This window comes from Hemiscyllium ocellatum, chromosome 25 (assembly GCF_020745735.1).
Source record: "Hemiscyllium ocellatum isolate sHemOce1 chromosome 25, sHemOce1.pat.X.cur, whole genome shotgun sequence".
NCBI lineage: Eukaryota > Metazoa > Chordata > Chondrichthyes > Orectolobiformes > Hemiscylliidae > Hemiscyllium > Hemiscyllium ocellatum.
In genome coordinates, this window is record NC_083425.1 from 20,526,825 (window position 1) to 20,547,241 (window position 20,417).

The 20,417-nt window shown below is 38.1% G+C and overlaps 1 protein-coding gene across 1 annotated transcript; it reads right to left on the minus strand.

Annotated features, from left to right (window-relative positions):
* Positions 1-1,082: 1,082 nt before the first annotated feature.
* On the minus strand, positions 1,083-17,751 carry LOC132827960 (fatty acid-binding protein 1, liver-like). Its single transcript, XM_060844810.1, has 4 exons — positions 17,685-17,751; positions 12,632-12,804; positions 4,988-5,080; positions 1,083-1,136 (listed from the first exon to the last, which is right to left on the minus strand). Exons 1-4 carry the CDS (start codon positions 17,749-17,751, stop codon positions 1,083-1,085), a joined length of 387 nt encoding a protein of 128 aa, XP_060700793.1.
* Positions 17,752-20,417: the final 2,666 nt, after the last annotated feature.

Here is a 20,417-nt window from a genome sequence, read left to right on the forward strand (position 1 = left end):
ATGTACAATTTATATTTATGAGTTAATTCAAATGCTATGATATTTCAAAGATTTCCACTTTATTATGCTTGCTCAAATATTCCTTCAAATTGATTCATATCATTTGGTAATTCAAATTAGTTTTGGTGCTCCAAAAGTCAAATGTAAAACATCAAAAGTAGCACTTTTCTTCATGAAGTTCTATTTGGCTTAATTTTCAAAATACCAGCATAATTAAATACTTGATTGCTGAAAATTGTCTTTTTTATAAATAGGATTTTTAAAACCTTATTATTATCCATGTCAACTAAAATAAGCATTTAATGTGTTAACTTTTAATTCAGATTTCTTCTCAATGAGCATCTGGCCTCCAGGTGGCAGAGTTGGCTTTGCCATTGTCCAGGTTCCTCAGCACTATTGAGAACAAACAAATCAGGAGGAGTCTTTTTTTTTGGTAGTTGTCAAGATTAAAACAGTCATTTATTTTATGAATATTAAATAACTTTATGTATGAATATTGCTTTACTTTTGTCAATATAATTTTTTGAAAGGGAATGTCAGCTTTCTATGTTATTTTCTGAACATGAATTAAATCCTATAAGAATCACTTTAAAATCTGCCTCATCTCACTAAGTTACTCTAAATAAGCTGGGCTACAGCAGAATAGGTTTTATGCTTTTAGTCTAGAATTGATGTCAGTGTTAAATGCAACAAGGTCTCTGAATTTGTAAAGGAGGAACTCAAGTCAGACGACTGACCATAGACTAATACTAAACTTTCACAAACCTTGCATTAAAAGGTTAACTGAGTTTTTTAAATTCGATCTGTAATGAAACGTATAATTAATTAATGATTTGTCATTCATGGGTTACCTGATCTATTTTAGTGTTATAATAAAACTGTATTATTTATATGTAGAAAAATCAAATAAGCATAAGTAAACAAGAACAGTTTAGCAAGAAAATGCCTTTGACTATTTCAATCAAGTGAAACTAGAATGTGTAAAGGCAGATTCTGGCTAAATGTCTCACACAAACACCACCAATTTACAATATTCAGTTTACACAAAATAAACCTTTTCCATAAACCTGATGTCCATCTTTCTAAGCAAATGTTACAATTGTTTCAAATGGTGATTCTGTTTTATCCCAGAATCCCTACAATTTAATCACAACCAAGAGACAACGGATTTTCATCCTTTAACTGTAAATATTTATTCCAAACTTCATCTAGATAGACAATGAAAAAATATTACTACTATAAAGAAAATGTAAGTAATAATTCATTCACAGCTATTAATCCAATTACATTGCTTCCATTTCAGTTATACAAATTGACACAGTGTGGTACAGGCTTCATTGTGTTCAAGTCCATTTTGTACACTTTAAATTCTTTTCCAAATTTTCTTTGCAGTAATTTCTCCATTGCTCATAGTCTAAAAGAAATGAGACAAAGAACAGAAGTGAATCTTTTCAAATGCAATCTTACATTCACCTTAAGAAAGTATCCTAATTAAGGCTAATCAAGGAAAAAAGACAATCAGCTGGCTTTGCAACATCCATAAAGAGGAAAAACTAGATGAATATTTCAGCGTATGCTTTTCAGCAGGTTTATTTATTGAACTATAAAAATGAATGCGAGAGAAAATGAGAACAGTTTCAAACCAGTGAGGTACTGTAATATCTAAGAGTAAAAGAATCCAGTGACTTGTTTCTATTGATATGTAGAAGTTATTGAGGCTCCATAATCACATTGCATAGTCAATGCCCTTTGGCCAATTTCCATCCATGTTATTTTTATTGACATTATTTCACATTCTGCAATATGTAAAGTTATTGTAAAGTTGATGCAAAAAGAATTTGTACAGAAATGCTTAAAATAAAACTTTTAAATAAAGAAACGTAGATGCCTTGCATTAGGTAGCATTTTGATTTTGCTGTTAATTCAGTTTGTGAGGACAAATTGAAAGGGAGCATTTTATTACGATTAAAGAATCTCAGAAGACGTGATAAATCATGTCATTGCATGAGCCATTTACACTATACACTACCTGGTTAAAATTATAAATCCTGTAATATTTATTAGTTCCTCTGAAGCAATATTAAAACTGTTATAAATGTGTGTAATCTTGAAGACTAAGAGTTATGGGAAATAGCAACTGCTTGTATTTATACAGCATAGTTAATCTAGCAAAACCTCCCAGAGAATGCAAGATGAGCTGAAGATTCGACATTGAGGGATGTAAAGGGATTTTAAAATTGGTGGAAAAAGGTTTTAGTAGAGCTGATCATTTCAAGGAATGTGGTAAAAGAGAGAGAAAAGGTAGAATGGAGTAGTGTCAGGATCGAAATGTAAATGATATATAAAATTTAAATATTTTAAAAATGCATTCATTTTTGTGGGATGTGGGCACCACTGGCTGGGCAGTATTTATTCCTGTCCCTAGTTTCCCTTGAGAAGGTGGTAGTGAGCTGGAAATAAATGGGGAAAAAAAATAAAGACGCACAACTGCGATCCATTTTTGTTTGGAAAGGGTTTTGGTTGCTGACAGGTAAAATTCATGGAGGTTGGTTCATTTTAAGGACTGGACCTTGACAGCATTGGACTAAAAGGATGTTTCCAGAAATTAAACTCCCCCCAGGCAACCTGTCAGCTCATGCCCACTACAAAATCAAATTGTCTGACCAAACACTGGATTGGAAATAACATTCTAAGGAAACCCTAATCTCTGGAGTATGTGGTGGGTGGAGGGAAGAGATAATGTGGTGCAAGGTTTGTGAAGGTTTGTAGCTCAGGTTGAGGTTTAGGGTGTAGGTTTGCTCACTGAGCTGTAGGTTTGATCTCCAGATGTTTCATTACGTGGCTAGGTAACATCATCAGTGGCGACCTCCAAGTGAAGCGAAGCTGTTGTCTCCTGCTTTCTATTTATATGTTTTCCTGGATGGGGTTCCTGGGGTTTGTGGTGATGTCATTTCCTGTTCGTTTTCTGAGGGGTTGATAGATGGTATCTAGATCTATGTGTTTGTTTATGGCGTTGTGGTTGGAGTGCCAGGCTTCTAGGAATTCTCTGGCATGTCTTTGCTTAGTCTGTCCCAGGATAGATGTGTTGTCCCAGTTGAATTGGTGGGTTTTTTTCATCTGTGTGTAGGGCTACGAGGGAGAGAGGGTCGTGTCTTTTTGTGGCTAGCTGGTTTGTGTATCCTGGTGGCTAACTTTCTTCCCGTTTGTCCTATGTAGTGTTTGTGGCAGTCCTTGCATGGAATTTTGTAGATGATGTTGGTTTTGTCCATGGGTTGTACTGGGTCTTTTAAGTTTGTTAGTTTTTGTTTGAGAGTGTTGGTCGGTTTGTGTGCTACTAGGATTCCGAGGGGTCTTAGTAGTCTGGCTGTCATTTGTGAAACTTCTTTGATGTACGGTAAGGTGGTTAGGGTTTCTGGTTACGGTGACTCCACTCCCAGCTTTCCTAGACTGACAAATTTAAAATCAAACTTCCTTTTCATCTCTCCAGCTAATACCAGACAGAGTGATGCATCAAGATTAGAGTGGAAAAGCACAACAGGTGAGGCAGCATCTGAGGAACAGGAAAACCAACGTTACGGACAAAAGCCTTTCATTAGGGCTTTTGCCCAAAACGTTGATTATCCTGCTCCTCGGACGCTGCCTGATCTGTTGTTCTTTTCCAGCACCACTCTAATCTTGACTCTAATCGCCAGCATCTGCAGTACATACTTCCATCGCGAGTGATGCATCATGCAACCTCTACCAGACAGACCCCAGGGAGTGCCAATGGTCAGTGCGGTAATGGCAGTTGCACAGCAAACGTTTTTTGTTCATGGCATTTGGCAATTGCTGGCAAGACCAGCAATTTTTGTCCAAGCTTAATTACCCTTGAACTGATTGGCTTGCTTAAACATTTTGCAAGAAAGTTAACAGTCAACCAGATTACTGTGGACACGGAGTTACATGGGGACCAGATCAGGTACGGATGTCAGATTTCTTTCCTTAAGAGACAATAGTGAACCCGACGGTTTTTATGACAATTGATGATAATTTAATTGTAATTCCCGATTTTTATTTGGTGAATTTCAAGTTTCATTAACTGTGATGATGGGATTTGAACCTTTGTCTCAAAAGCATTAACTGGAGCTTCTGGCTTACTAAACAATCTCCTCCTATTGTTTTACTTTCCCTGCACTGGAGGCATGAAGACTCAACTCAATTCAAGACAGCTTTGTGTATATAGCTTTGGAATAGATATTGCAGAACAACAGCATGTAGTTGCTCTTTCATGGCCAACAAAACGAGAAAGAGTACAAACCAGGATTGAACTGGATCTTGTCAGTTTTCAAAGAGACAAGACAGATTACAACTGCCCCATTAAATCGGAAGAACTTCCCTACATATGGCATCTTCTCTAATATTTATACATCAACTAAAGTGAAGGTAGAAGCTCTTTCACTAATTAGGCATCTGTTTGTGTACAGATATCCATTCAAAAGGCTGCTCATATCGTCTGTAACCTTTAATTTAGAAGCAAGTATATTGTGGAATTCAGTTAGGAAATTCTAACATGCTAACATCAAGGTTTACAACCTTGGATCCTACGCTAATGCATTGCCTTATTTGAACTAACTTGAGACATTCATCGTGATGTTTTGCTGATTTGAGTAGCCTTTATATAATTTTTGTTCTGGTTCAATAACTAGAATAACAGCATCTCCCATTTAGTCTAAAATCACAGCGTGAGCTCAACTGGTATTTTATTCTATTTTGGTTTTTAAGACACATGGATTGATTATATGCACAAGTACTCACTTAAAACATCAATACAGGAAATAACTAAATTAAACTTAAGAACTGAATATTCAAGTCTGTGATTTTGAAAGAGGTTTCGAGAAAGCTAATGTAATCAGATTTCCTGGCACTCATAGAATTGTGCCATTGATAAGTCTTTGAGCAATCCCAAAAAGCGGCTTCAATGGCAGTGCCAATAACAACAGTAACTTACTTCAATTATTTTGTCTCCACTCAAGTCCATGGTTGCAGTCAATCCATCCATAGTGATAACAAGCTTATTCTCACCTTCCAGTTTTGCCAAAGCCTAAAAACAAACAGCAGGATAATATCTGGTTTCTTCAAAAGATTAGGTTTTTAAAAAAGTGTTCAATGTTGTCAATCATCTACAAGGAATTACTAAACGAATCACTAGTGCTGATAATCCTCTGGCAAACTCAGGCAGATGGATTTCTGTGCAGGCAAATGTGAGTTGGATCTAAAAAGGATAGAACAGGGTATGATCTAAATGGTGAAAAGCTAAACAGTAGGGATCCAAACAGCCTTCAAAGTCAATGTACATATATCAGTATGTATATAGGCAAATACACAAAATAATCCAAAATATTCATGGAAGAGTAGCTTTTAAATTGAGAGGATCAGACTACTAGAAGGTTGAAGTTGTGCTACAGTTATACAATGTCATCGTTCCACGGGAGCACTCTGCTCTGTGCAATTCCAGGCACAACACAATCAAAAGGATGTATCAGTTTTGGGAGGAGATTTACCAAAATGATACCTGAACAACAAAACTTAAATCATGTGCAGAGAAACTAGTAATTTTTTTGGAAGCTAGGAGGTTAAGGCGTGATTTGATCAAGCTTTTCAAGGTAACCAAGGGAACTCTTGGAGTAATTATTGCAATTAGTTGGCAAGTCTAAGGCTAGGAGGTACAGCTTAAAACTCAGATCCAGGTCTCAGCAGTTCAGAAACATTTGTGCATGCCAAGAGCAGCCAACATATAGAACTCTCTTTCACAAACAGAAATTGATGGCAGGTCAATAATTAATTTTAACGCAGAGATTGATAGATTATTGTTAACCAAGGGTGGCTAAGGAATATTATGAAAGAAGTTGAATTAGAAGGTCAAGGATGATAGATCAGCCATGATCTCAAAGAGTTCAGAACAACCTCAAGAGGCTGAGTGAACTTCTGCTGTTCCTATGTTCCTCCCCATGAGGGCAGTATTGCCTGATGCTGCTGAGTATACTTTTAAACTCAAACTTGATGGCACATGTTAACCTTTGCATATAGGATGCAGCTCTACTTGGTTTGATGCCTGAATCATAGGTGCACAGCATTTGCTCTGGTCCAAGACTGATTCCGAAGATTTCAAATTAAAGACTAAAATGTTTTCCAGACCTGGTAATTTTCCAGTACATTGTAGCACTCTGACACTTTGCTGAATATGCAGCCCCTACAACAATGTTGATTTTTATTTGAAAAAGGAAAATGCTTTATTTCACAACCAGTGATGTGACAATCTGTTGCTCTAGCAAAGATTTTTAAAATATCTGGACAGTGAAGGGGGTCAGGTTACAGACTCTGCTCAGTAGCTGAGGATATGAAAAAGTGAAATGAGAGGAGATGAAAAAAATGTTGTCTTTTATAAAGTCTATCCATTAGGGCTTTTAATTCAGCAAGATGAGTCATGTTGCTATTCTGCCTTTCAGATCTAACTATATTTAATGCTGTCTACTCAACGGGAGGCTGTCTAGATATGTCTATTGAGGAACATAGGCTGATATGACCACTGGTCAATACATTGGGAATGTGGGGGAGGGAGATATTTTCTGGTCTACAAGTGTGTGTGGATGTTTGGAAAGCGTAACACACAGTGCTCGCTACATTCAATTTCAATATTTCCTTTAGATTTATGGTCAGTTTCAGTACATTAGAACATAGAACAGTACAGCACAGGAAAAGGTCCTTTCGCCCACCATGTCTGTGTTGACCATGATGTAATTCTAAACTAATCCCATCAGCCTGCACATGGTCTGTATCTGTCTATTTCCAGCTTGTTTACGTGCTTGTCTCAATGTCTCTTAAATTTTATTAATGTATCTGCTTCTATCACCTCCCCAGCAGCATCTTCCAGGAACCTACCACCCTCTGTGTAAAAAATGTGCCTAGCACATCTCCTTTAAACTTTCTCCCTCTCTCCTTAAATCCATGGCCCTTAGTGGTTGAAATTTCCACCTTGGCAGAAAGACTCCAATTATCCACCCTATCTATATCCTTCAACTTTACATACTTCTATCAGGTCGCTCCTCAGCCTCCAACACTCTGACAAAAACAATCCAAGTTTGTCCAACTTCTCGTTAAAGCTAATTTATTCCAATCACGGCAACATTGTGGTAAACCTCTTCTCCAGCCTCTGTAAAGTCTCCACAGCCTTCCTATAGTGTGGTGACCAGAACTCCACTTAAGACTTCATATGTGGCCAAACTAAACGTGACTTGCCAACCTTTATAATTAATGCCCGATCAATTAAGTCAAACATATTGTAAGCCTTCTTTACCATCTTATCCACCCATTTTGCCATTTTCACTTATGGTCTTGCATCCCAAGACCCCTCTGTACATCAATGTTCCTAAGAGTCCTGCTATTAACTGTATACTTTTCTCTTGCATTCAACCTTTCAAAATGTATCACTTCACACTTATCTGGATTAGACTCCATCTGCCAGTTCTCACTCAGCTTACCAACTGATTTATATCCTGCTACATCCTTTGAAATTCATTCTCAATATCCACAACTCCACCAATGTTCATGTTGTCTATAACCAGACCAGCTATATTTTCATTTATATATACTGAAAACAACAGATGTCCCAACACTGATCCTTGTGGAACACAGATCTCCAGTTAGAAAAACAGCACTGCACATCTACCTTCTGTCTTCTATGATCAAATCAACTTTGTATCCAATTTACCAACTTACCATGGATCCCATGTGAATTAATCTACTAGACCAGTCTATCACGAGGGACCTTGTCAAATGTTTTAGTAAAATCCATTTAGATGACATCAGCTGCCCTATCCTCATCACTCCCTCAAAAATGCTTGACAGACAAGACCTCCACCGCACAAGCCATGCTGATTATCTGTTAAAAGTCCAATTTTTTTTTACCAAATGTAGTAAAGCCTGTCCATAAACTCCTATTCAATAATTTCCCTGCTACTTGTGTCAAGTTCACCAGCTTATAATTTCCTGGATTATCCCTGTCGCGCTTAGAATCAAAGAGTCATAGAGATGTACAGCATGGAAACAGACCCTTCAGTCCAACCCGTCCATGCCGACCAGATATCCCAACCCAATCTAGTCCCACCTGCCACACACGGCCCATATCCCTCCAAACCCTTCCTATTCATATACCCATCCAAATGCCTTTTAAATGTTCCAATTGTACCAGCCTCCACACCACTTCCTCTGGCAGCTCATTCCATACACATACCACCCTCTCTGTGAAAACGTTGTCTCTTAGATCCCTTTTATATCTTTCCCCTCTCATCTTAAACTGATGCCCTCTCGTTCTGGACTCCCCCACCCCAGGGAAAAGATTTTGTCTATTTACCCTATCCATACCCCTCATGATTTTATAAACCTCTATAAAGTCACCCCTCAACCTCCGATGCTCCAGGGAAAACAGCCCCAGCCTGTTCAGCCTCTCCCTTTAGCTCAAATCCTCTAATCCTGGCAACATCCTTGTAAATCTCTTCTGAACCTTTTCAAGTTTCACAATATAATTCCGATAGGAAGGAGACCAGAATTGCACGCAATATTCCAACAGTGGCCTAACCAATGTCCTGTACAGTCGCAACATGACCTCCCAACTCCTGTACTCAGTACTCTGATCAATAAAAGAAAGCATATCAAACACCTTCTTCACTATCCTATCTATCTGCGACTCCACTTTCAAAGAAACAACTTTGGCTATTCTCCAGTCTTCTGGGAACTCATCTGTGGCTAAAGAGGATACAAAGATCTCTGTCAAGACCCCAGGGATCTCCTCTCTTGCTTGTCTCAGATCCTGGGTTAGATCCTATTAGGCCCTGGGAACTTATCCATCTTAATGATTTTCAAGACAGTCAATACCTCCTCCCTACATCTGACAAAGAATTGTGATAAGCCTGTTAAATTATTTGAATAAATCCTTATTGTAAATATGGTCAAGAGCCTCGTTCTCTGGTAAAGTTATTTTTCAAATATTTTTATGGAAAATCAGAGAATCTACAAGTTTCCTTACAAGGGGTACTTCAGTACTACAGAGGATGCAGTTTGAGGCTGTCACATTATATTTATGATTTGGAGGTGCTAGTGTTGGACTGGGGTGGGCAAAGTTAAAAATCACATAACATCAGGTTATAGTCCAACAGGTTTATTTGGAATCACTAGTTTTCAAAGCACTGTCTTTGAAGACCTGATGAAGAAGGAGCACTTAAAAAGCTAGTGATTCCAAATAAACCTGTTGGACTATAACTTGCTGTTATGTGATTAATAACATTACATTTGATGCTCCTTCATTGTAATCAGTTGATCACATCACACTTAAACACACACATTGTCTCACAAAAATATTTCCACCTTAAGTGTGGAAGTATGCATAAAAAAAGGAGAGTCTTCCTCTCTTACGTGAGCCAGGTTTTTTTTCCATGTGATTATGTTCTTCTCAGCTCATTTCACTTTCAACGCACAGGTTTAAGATTAAATTATATGCAGAAAGCTCTAGAGCCTGATGGGATCTTCCAGAGCTCACATCAAATTTAAAGGGAACCTCACTTTTTGCAACCCCTGACCCATCACTCAATTTCTGCTCATCCCCTGATCTGTCACTGGAGATGTCAGACACCAGGCAAAAAGCAGCACTCTGCTTTAACAATGTTTTCCTCCAGGTTTTCCATAACAAGCTCCTTTCCCTACAGATGGCAGCAGAGTCCACCCTGATTAACAATGGTAAAAATCACACCACACCATGTTATAGTCCAACAGGTTTATTTGAAAGCACTAGCTTTTGGAGCGCCACTCCTTCATCAGGTAGATGTGGAGCAGGACCAGAAGACACAGAATTTAGCACAAAAAGTTACAGTGTCATGTGGCTGAAATATATCAAACAAACTTAGATTAACTCTTTCATCTTTTAGAATGGTTTTGCTAGTTTTAGTTCGTTAATATGTAAATCCCAGAACACCTTTTAAGTCAGCATTCTCAAGATAACTTCAGGTTTTCTAACAAATTGTGTCATCGCAGCTCAGTCAATGCATTAAAGATGTGAGGTTAAAGTTTGTCTGAGTCCCAGTCCTGAGTCAGACTGGTTCTATTTCTAAAGTGGGATTTACAGAATCTTACATGGACTGAATGTAGGTTGTGCATTTTTTGAGCAAACTAAAATATAATTCTGCAAATACATATTCACCCCATGAATTTACATGCGTGTGCGTGCAGGAGAGAAGAAGGAGTGTGTGTATGTGAGTGTGTGCGTGTGGGTGTGAGAGCGTGTGTGTAAGCTTGGTGAAGTATGTCTGTGGGTGTGATGGGGTATAAGCTTGTGAGAGGGTTCGCGCGTGGGTGAGAGTGTGGGGGGGGTGTGTATGCATATTAGAGAGAGCTTGTGTCTGAGAGAGGGTGTGCGTGTCTGTGTCTTTGTGTGTGCATGGTTGTGTGTGTTTTATTGTGTAGTGCAGTGGAGTCACCTGTAGTGTGACATGAATCCAAGTCCCACTTGAGGCCACCCTGACTGACAGAGACAGACTGGATGGAGCTGGCTGCAGAGGGCAGTGTCCTTGTGTGGCTCAAGAGAACTTAAAATCAAATCAATGCAGTGTGGAAACAGGCCATTCAGACCAACAAGTTCACACTGACCCTCTCATCCTACTCAGACCCATTCCCCTACCCTATCCCTTTAACCCCGCATTTCCCCACGGCTAATGCCCCTAAACTACACATCCCTGAGCACTATGGACAACTTAGCATGGCCAATCTATCTAATGTGCACATCTTTAAACCTGGGTCCAGTGCCACTGTCTACTGATGCCCAAGTGAGTTAGCTTTGTAAGGTACCCACTGCAGAGAACTTTCACCCAGGAGGCTGGGTCTCCATCAGGCAACTTGTGTTCAGTCAATGTCTGTCACTTCAAAATAGCGCTACCGGCTCACAGTGGTGCCGTACTCCCTCTCAAAATCTGCCAGTGCAGCACATTGGGAGATCTACATGACAACAGCAACTTTAATAAGTGCTTTATCAACTGTGAAAAGCTTCGAGACAACAAGCAAAACTAATATCATTTACAAAATACTGTGCAAGAACTGTAACAAATACTACATTGGACAAACAGGCAGAAAACTAGCCACCAGGATACATGAACATCAACTAGCCACAAAACGACATGACCCACTATCACTAGTATCCCTCCATACAGATAAGGAAGGACACCACTTCGACTGGGACAACACATCCATCCTCGGACAAGCCAAACAGAGACACACATGAGAATTCCTAGAAGCATGGAATTCCAACCGGAACTCTATCAACAAACTCATCGAGTTAGGCCCCATCTACCACCCCCTGACATCACCGCGGGAAATGACATCACCACCAGAAATGACATCACCAACCTAAAGAAACTCAAACATATAAATAGAAAGCAGAGATCATCAGCAATGCTTCGCCCAGAGGCCCACTGAAGATGTTACCTAATAAGGTGACGAAACATCTAGAAATGAACCTTCCAGTTCAACAAGCAAACCTACATCCAGAACCTCAACCTGAGCTACAAATCTTTTCAAAACCTTTGAGACTGTTTATCATTGGTTTGTCTGTTTGATTAAGCTCATGCCAGACCATAAGTGTATTTCACCAAACAGTATTTATTTATATTATATACATTATGATCATAATCTCTGCTTTAAGCTAATCCCTGTCACTGCTGAAGATGTCATCTTTCTGATGAGAATTTAACCAAACCCAACACCCAGTTACATCCCAGGTGCCTGTAACTCAATCTAATTTATCCTATTTTGAGGATGATCAAGAAAGTTTTTCCTAGGGTCTTGGCCAACATTTCTCTCTTAACCAACATCGCTTAAAAACAATTATCTGGTCATTACTACATTGATGTTTGTGGAAATGTACTGTGTGTAAATTGGCTGCTGCACTTCCTACAATAAATCAGGGGTTACACATCATTAGCTGTGCTGTTCATAAATCATGAAAACCGCACATAACCCCAAATGTTTACCCACTAATTTTAAACATTGTGGATCATTGTGAAAGTTTGTCAAATTACAAAGTAGCATCATCCTCAAAAAGGTTATGGTTCCTTTACTTATACTTAATGTAAATTTTAAGCAGAAGCTTTTCAAATAAAATTCAATGAATTTCATAATACATTTTCAGGTCTTCTAATTGTACCAAAAATTGCAGAGGAGAAGTTATATACCAAGGGACTGCTGTGTATGATAGAGAGAGATCACACAAAAACAAATAGAAATGCTTACTCAAGAACAAGTGAAATACATAGTTTCAGAAGTGGATGATCAAATGCAATTCAGAATTCTTGCTCCAGATTTGTCTGGATCATTGGACTATCATTCATGAAATTCAGCTGAACAGTGTGAAATAGCGTTACACCACATTTCACTCAATTATTAAAGAGGTTGGTGGAAACAAAGTCAACATGCATTTTTAGAAATGTTGTCAGTGGTTTTGAACCTTTTTGAGAGTCTCACATGGAAATTTTCACTTGATTCATTGAAAGGGGAACACTAAAAGCTCATTTATAAAAATTCTTACACTTCTACAAAAACTGAGCAATCTTACCTTGACTCTGTGCCCTGTGAATGACAAAAACTCACTTTCCTGTCCAATGGTGAAATCATTGGTAATTGCTTTGCTGCCATAATTGTAAGTAGCTTGAAATGAATTCCCATTTTGTGTAAGTTCAATAACATTGCTGAGGTCTTTATATTTCTGAATTATATTATCTGAGAGTCCTAGCAAATAAAAACAAATGCATAAAAAAAATCAGTTTTTATCCGAGGTAAAAGGAAAGCCTTTTCAGATCTAATCATTGTACTCAAGTAAAGGTCTAAACAGAATTTGCAACATGAAACAAACATGAATATTTAGCTCTATGATTTACCACTACCATCAGATAATTTTCTATTTTTTGGTTAAATCACAGGAGATATACATTTGAAAATATGGAGGCACAGTGTCACTCTACAATGCTCCAGCACAGCTTAACACACTTTCAGCTCCAGCACAGCTTAACATAAGAAATAGGAGAAGTAGGCCGTTCGGCCCCTTAAGTCTGTTCAACATGATCATGGATGATCTGCCCCAAGCCTAAACTATTCTTTCTTGACATCTCAGCATAGTTGTCAATTCCCTGATGTTTCAAACATCTATCTTCTCATTAAATGCTTTCAGAGATTTGGCCTCCACAACTCTCTGTCTAAAGAATTCCAAACATGCACAACCCTCTGGGAGAATTCCTGTCTGTCTCAATTTTAAATGTATGTTCCATTATCCTAAACCATGACCCCTGGTTCAAGATTCCCCCAGAAGTGGAAACATCCTTCCAACACTTACTCTGTCAACCTCCCTCAGATTATTATATATAAAGAATATGAACTTTTGAAAAAATCACCTCTCATTCGTCTAAATCTTGATGAACAAAGGCCTAACCTGTTTAACTTCATCTCAGGAATTGGCCTAACAAATCCCTTTGAGCTGTCTCCAATGCCATAATATCCTAACATAACTATGGAGTCAAAAACTGAACACAATACTCCAGGGGCAGCCTCACCAACACCGTATAGCGTTGAAACAGCACTTCTGTAATGTTGAACTCCATACTCATTGCAATAAAGACCAATATTCCATTTATTTCTTAATTAATTGCTACATCTGGATACCAACATTTGTATTTCATGTACAAGAACACACAAGCCCCTCTACATCGCAATTTATTGGAGTATTTCTTTATTTAAATAATAGTCTGGTTTATGATTCTTCCTACCAAAGTTTATGACTTCACATTCTACTGTTAAACTCCATCTGCCAAATTCTTGTACACTTGCTCAACCCATTTATTTCCCCATGTAGATTCTTTATGTCCTGATCACGACATACCCTCCCACTTATTTTACCAACAAATTTCAATGGATTACATTCTGTCCCTCCTCCCATTCAATAATATAGTTAGTAAATAATTAAGGCCTTTGTGGCATCCCACTAGTTACACCATTCCAACCTGAAAAAGATCCATTAATCCTGACTCTGTCATCTGTTTGTTAACCAATTCTTAATCCATGCTAATACATTACCATCAATACTTTGAGCAATAACCTTTTTATGTGGAACCTTATTGAATGCCTTTTGAAAATTTAAATATACTATAATCTGTCAGTTACCCTTTATCAATTCTGCTTGCAATATTCTCAAAGAACTCAAGCAAATTTGTCAAAATTATTTTCTTTCACAAATCATTTTAACTCTTTGACCGTGTTAAGTTTTTCTAAATGTTCCGCTATTTGTTTCTTTATAAAGGACTCTCGCATTTTCCCAATGGCATATGACAGGCTAAATGCCTACAGTGTTTTTTGCTTTCTGTCTCCATCCCTTCTCGAATGCAGTTCCAATCTGCAGGAATGTTCACAAAAATCCAATGAATTCTGGGATATCTTGACCAATACTACCAATACCTCTGCAACTACTTCCTTTAAATGCCTGGATTCAGGTCTTTAGGTCCTGGTAATATGTCTGCCCTTGGTCCCATTAGTTTGTCAAATACTTTGACCTTCATAGTAAAGACTGTGGCAAGATCTTTCCTCTAATTAACACCTTGCTGATCTGTTAACATTGGGGTGTATTATTACTAAATGATCCTCCTTCATGAAGACAAATGCAAAATATTAGATTACTTATCATTTTCCAGCTTACATTACTAATTCCTCAACTGCATCTTCTATACTTTAGTTACTCATGTTTAATGCACCCATACAAGCTGTCGTTTTTAAGATTTTTTTGCCAATTTACTCTCATGATCATTCAAATTTCTTTCTCTCTTAGCTTTTCAGTCACCTGCTTTGATTGCTTAATAAAACCCCAAACCCTGTGGCCTGCAACTAGTTTTCTCTGCTTTATATGCCTTGGTTCCTGACAGAATATTCTTCTTGTCCACACGTGTTAACCGCAGATGGTTGATCCTTCCCCATTGAGTTCTTCTTTTTAACCAGAGTAATTTTTCTTTTACCAAACATAATGAAATATCTGCTTAAATATCTGTCACTGGTCTTCCACAACCATTCCCCTTAATCCATTTTTCCAGCGCTCGTTAGACAACTCTTTCTTCATATATCTGCAATTGTCTTTCTAAAGGTTTAAGACCCAAGTTGTTCTCCCTCAAACTGAATTTGAAATACTACCATGTTGTGATTGCTAGAGTATTCTTAACCTTGAGATCTTTTATTAATGTTACCCCATTACATAGTATTCAATTTTATGCCTCTTACTGGGGAGGTTCTGCAACATACTGCAATAAATGAACTTTGGAAATCCATCTTCCATGTTACCCTTGTCCATCTAACTTATCCAGTTAAAATACAAATGTACACCAATGTGCATGTGGCTCAGCTAGTAATACAGAGATTATTACTTTTTTAGTTTGGCCTTTTGTTTAGCGCCAGTATGTTTGCAATCTCTCAGCAGAACCTCTTTCCTAGTCCCATTTGTGTTGATGGTATCTGGCTGGAATGCACCAGCGGGATCCTTCCCCTCCCATTCCAAGTTCGTCTTCAGCCCAGAGGAGATGTCTTGAATCTTGGAGCACACAGACACTGAGTATTGTATTGAAATGATTGTAGATCATGTGACTGTTGATGTGAAACTACCAATTTGTTTTACAAGTGTCAAATAGATTAATGTGGGTCACTTATTAAAAACAAACACAGCTGCAAACATTTAAATAGGTTTGAAATTTGAGTCAGTGTGTTTTGGCCATAGTTGTCACTCCTAATGGTTCCCTGATATTGACAGTCCCTGTGCATTATCCAAGAAGAATGAAATGGAGAGTAAGAAGTTCTTGTAAAAATGGTGGGCACGCACACACTCCCCTGTTAAAGTTTACAATAAGATGTTTAATGGAAATTGAAGCTTTTTTTGCTTCAGTTCTACACATCACTAAACTGGCACATTTCGGATCAGGTACAAAACTGTGTTTGTGATCGGATCAAATTTAATTCCTACACTATATTGCATATGTGCATATTACAATATACAAACACACACTGTTGACCTAAGACCAAGCTCAGGCTCTATTTCATCCCTATAATTCTAATCATTTAATTCATTTCCATTATAAGGATCTTTCACGATTCTGTAGGCAGGAGGAAAACAGTCTGTTTGTGTCTGAGGAAAGGCAGAAAGTTGGGGAGGTGCACAAACATTCTTTGATTTGTCAACAACAACACAAAATTCTATCATTCTTTGAAAGTTAATCACATGTAAATATATGTTGTTTGCGTTCCATCTCCCACAAGCCAACTTTTCCAATTTACCCGGCCCCCACCCAACATCCCGATGAACATGACCCAAAGGTAGTGCTACTCCAGATATGCTGTTAGCAACTGCATGGCATTGACATCTTCCTCAAACTTCCCCACTTGTCAGAAAGCTTCTCTTCTGTGTTTGTTCTTAATAACATTACTTGTAAGCAGGTCCTTGACACTGAAGTAATTTAGTTGGATCTGATCATTTTTATGCTGCACTGTCTATGCACTGAAACATGCTATACCATTGGTAAAATTGACATTTTTTAATGGTGGTTAAGTATTCTTATGATTTAACAATGGCAAACTATAAGAGGGAGACACTATTTGCAAACTATTGAGAAAGAAAGAGAAATATCTATGACCACTAATTTGGGAAAACAAACTTATAACCAAAAATTAAAAGTTATTCATTTTTATGGAAAATACATTAAAAAATCGAAATATGAAAAATAAATAGTGATGTGTTACATTACTATCATAAACTGACAGACACATCTAGCATTAAGTCAGATTGGCACACAGGATGTGAACTTGGATGGTTATTTACCTGAACGTTCAAGCAGTCAAAGACAAAGAAAGTAAGTAAATGTCATTGGAGAGGATTAAACAACAAACTGTAAGAAGGGATTGAAGAATTGAGCTGAAAAATCAGGGTTCTGATCAGACATCCCCTCTTTTTGGTCCTTTTAATCAAACCCAAAGACCATAATATAAAATGGGAAGGCACAAAAAACTCATTGGGGTATAATTCATACTTAAGCTTTGATAGATTGTTTGGTGAGAAATCTTACAGAATCTTGAAAAAAATGAAGTAGCATGTTCAAATTCCCTTTCATTTTGTTTTTTGATAGGTTACCTTTTGCTCAAAACCCGAACTACACAGTTTAAGAATAGCACACACACTTCAGCAACAAAAACAGAAATTGCTGGAGAAGCATCTGTAAACAGGAATCAGAGTTGATGTTTCAGTTCCAGTGACTCTTCCTCAGATCATATATTTCAGCTTCTGGTTATCTTTAGTTAATTATATTATTCTATGACTTAACATTTACACATCGACTGAGTAACCTGGATCATTATGCCAATTGGAAAATGTACTTGCAAAGTAATGGTTTGGTTTCTAAGCCATTTCAATGAAAGTCGCACCAAGATAAAATGTGGCACAGATGTTTTACTGAGGTGAGTGAACTGTAGTTCAACCACATGGCTTTACCTGGCTGGGATTGATTTTAAGTAGGTAATGCCTTTGTATCAATTTATTGACACTGAGTTTAAGTCAAAAAAGCAAAAGAATAGCAGGTGCAGGTCAAACTTACCCAGAGCTTTCATGAGCGGCTCAAAGTTTTCCTGACTCTCCAATTCATACTTTCCATTGAATGCCATTTAGAATCTATCACGCCGACGTAGGTAAGAGTTGATTCTGGGGAATATTGAAAGCTTTTACGCCTGCCTTCAAACTAATTTTCTACAAAGTACAACCGGCAACTCTTGAAAAGTAATATAGTCACATACTACCAACTAGCAAGCACTTGAATCGGTAAATAAGGTGGTAATTTTCTGTTTACACAGGATTACCAGTGGTAACCCAGGGGACTGGCGATGGAAAAACAATGCAGCTGAGGCTTGTTTTTGAACAAAAGTTGTGAAAGTGACGTCACTATAATGTAGCCTATAATTATAATATGTTCTAGCTGATGATTATGCATCACCTGAACAATTGGGCTTTGAGGTTAAAATTAGGTAAAGGTCCATAGATGCTTTTTGAGCTAGTTACGAACAACCCAACGATTGCTTAACTGCTTCTATGGAGTCTTAACATTGAATCTTCTATACGGTACTTTAATAAGATCACAACAAACAGCTTCCAAATGCCTATTGTTCCACATAGGAACTTTAAAAACTTGTATTTGTGCTAGACTGCAGCCCTGCTTCACTCAGTGCCAAATCCAAATGATGTGAAGCCATTTTCTAGTTGTACTCTCACACCTTTTGTGCCATTGGGAACTTGGCTTCCAAATTAATTTTAAACTATTTGTGGTATGGAGTCTAAAACTCTTCTGTAGTGACACATAGCCAATAATTTTAGTAGACTTCTATAGTTCCATATTTTCCAGTGACAATGTCAAGGTATCACTTATATTTGAAATCTTGTTCTAATAGGAAATCCTAATTATAGAACTCATTTTACTTTCAAGAGTCAATAGCAACCGTATTGTAAAGTCTACTGCTCGTTTCTGCTTTCTTGCTATGTTCAAGTACACAGCACAACAACATACTTAATGTGTGGTGTATTATATGTCATTTAGTGTAATCTCTAACTCTCTGATGATAAAGAATGTGCTGGGAAGTAATTAGATTGATCGTTGCATGTACAAACTGAGCAACAGCATGCCATTGAGAAGTTCTAATGAGTAATTTTAGGTTAAATTTGGATAGGAATGCACAAAATGCAACATAAATTGCCCAGAGAATCTTAAAGTGCTGTGATGAGTAACGGGTTTAAGCTTCATTACAGACTTCAATATGGACCCTCCTCATTGGCTTTATGTAAGAAGAATGTTCAACTTGATGAATATCTTCCCTTATGTAATGACTAAGATTTCACAAGTGTACACAAGATTTCTAAAAACATTCACTGACAGAAAGTACAGCAAAAACATTTTTCTTTTAGAGCTTTGGTAACATTCAAAGTTTACATTATTAAAGGCAAAAGAAATATGTGGTCTTAAGGCTAAAATAAAGGTTAATTGAAAAATGTTTTGAGTCTCAGTTTTGGAAGAACAACAAGTGCATCTTGGTCTGCAGGAAGTGAACACTAATTCCCATGTGTAAACCTCCAGCACAAATATGTAGAAATATTAGAACTCCGTCTTCTCTGGCTAAATTGTCTCTCTCAAATCCAGACTGCATCGCCGGAATTAAAAATAGAGAGTGTTGGAAATACTCAGCAGGTCCTGGCAATGTCTGTGGAGACATGTGTGTGTCTGTCTTTGTGTCTACATCACGTGTACTCATTTGTGGCGATGGTGGTGGGGATGAAGGTAGGCGAAAGATGCAAAACTGAGTCAGGCTCACTGCCTCTGGCTACAGCCACACAAGCTGCCAAGTGCCTAAATGAGCTGATTAATAGGGTTGCTGACATTCTCTGGGACCTTATCCCAGTTGTTCCTTTAGATTTTGGGCCTCTGTCCTGAAACTTCACACAAACCATTCCACTGCCACCCACCAACCACACACACCACCCCCCAAACTACCCCCACCCCAACAGATGCTGCCAAATCTGTTGAGTTTCTCTTGCACTTTTTTTTCCCCTTGGGTGGGTCTGAAAATCTTAACCAAAAACAATCATAATGGGGGCAGATTTCATGGTCTGAAATTGTCAAGCTAAGTGTTGTGTCCAGAGGATTGTGAAGTGCTTCATTGGAAGCTGGGGTTGAGCTTCACTGGGGTACCACAACAGATCATGGATAGAAATGTGAGTGAGAGGGCAAGGTGGTGAATGAAAATACCAACCAACTAGAAGAAACTTGGGTCATGCTTGCAGACCATGGGGTGGTGCTGTGCTGAGTGATCACCCAAATGCATTGTGGCTCCCTTTATATTGGACAGATCAATTGTGAGTGGGCATTTACAATATACTAAATGGAAAGTCATACATTACTTCAAGTGGAAAGAGTGTTTGGGACCTTGGATGATGAGGAGAGAGGTGGTAAAAGGGTAGATGTTACACCTCCTATGAATGCATGGGAAGGTGCCAAGCAAAGGGGATGAGATGCTCAGAGAGATTACAGAGTGGATCAGGATGTCACTGAGGAAACAATCCCTTTTTGAAGACTGACAGGAGAACGAGGCAAAAGATTTGGGTAGGAGGCATGTTCAATGCTGGAAGTGAAAGATCATCAGGATTCCCATTCAAGAGTCCTCTAGCAAATCCAAATTCTGATGTGGAACTTCAGTCCATCAAGTTGCCCATTTCACATTTGAAATCAGGTTTCTTCTTTGGAATACTTCAGGTTTCCTGAACTATCCTACACACTGAACAATTTGAA

Bases quoted from the DNA above. Each gene is read 5' to 3' on its own strand.
- LOC132827960 (XM_060844810.1), bottom strand. From the start codon at position 17,751: ATGGCATTCAATGGAAAGTATGAATTGGAGAGTCAGGAAAACTTTGAG. The intron at 12,805-17,684 runs GTAAGTTTGACC...TTTATTTGCTAG, and splicing joins GCCGCTCATGAAAGCTCTGG to GACTCTCAGATAATATAATT. The intron at 5,081-12,631 runs GTAAGATTGCTC...GTTTGTTTTTAG, and splicing joins TCACAGGGCACAGAGTCAAG to GCTTTGGCAAAACTGGAAGG.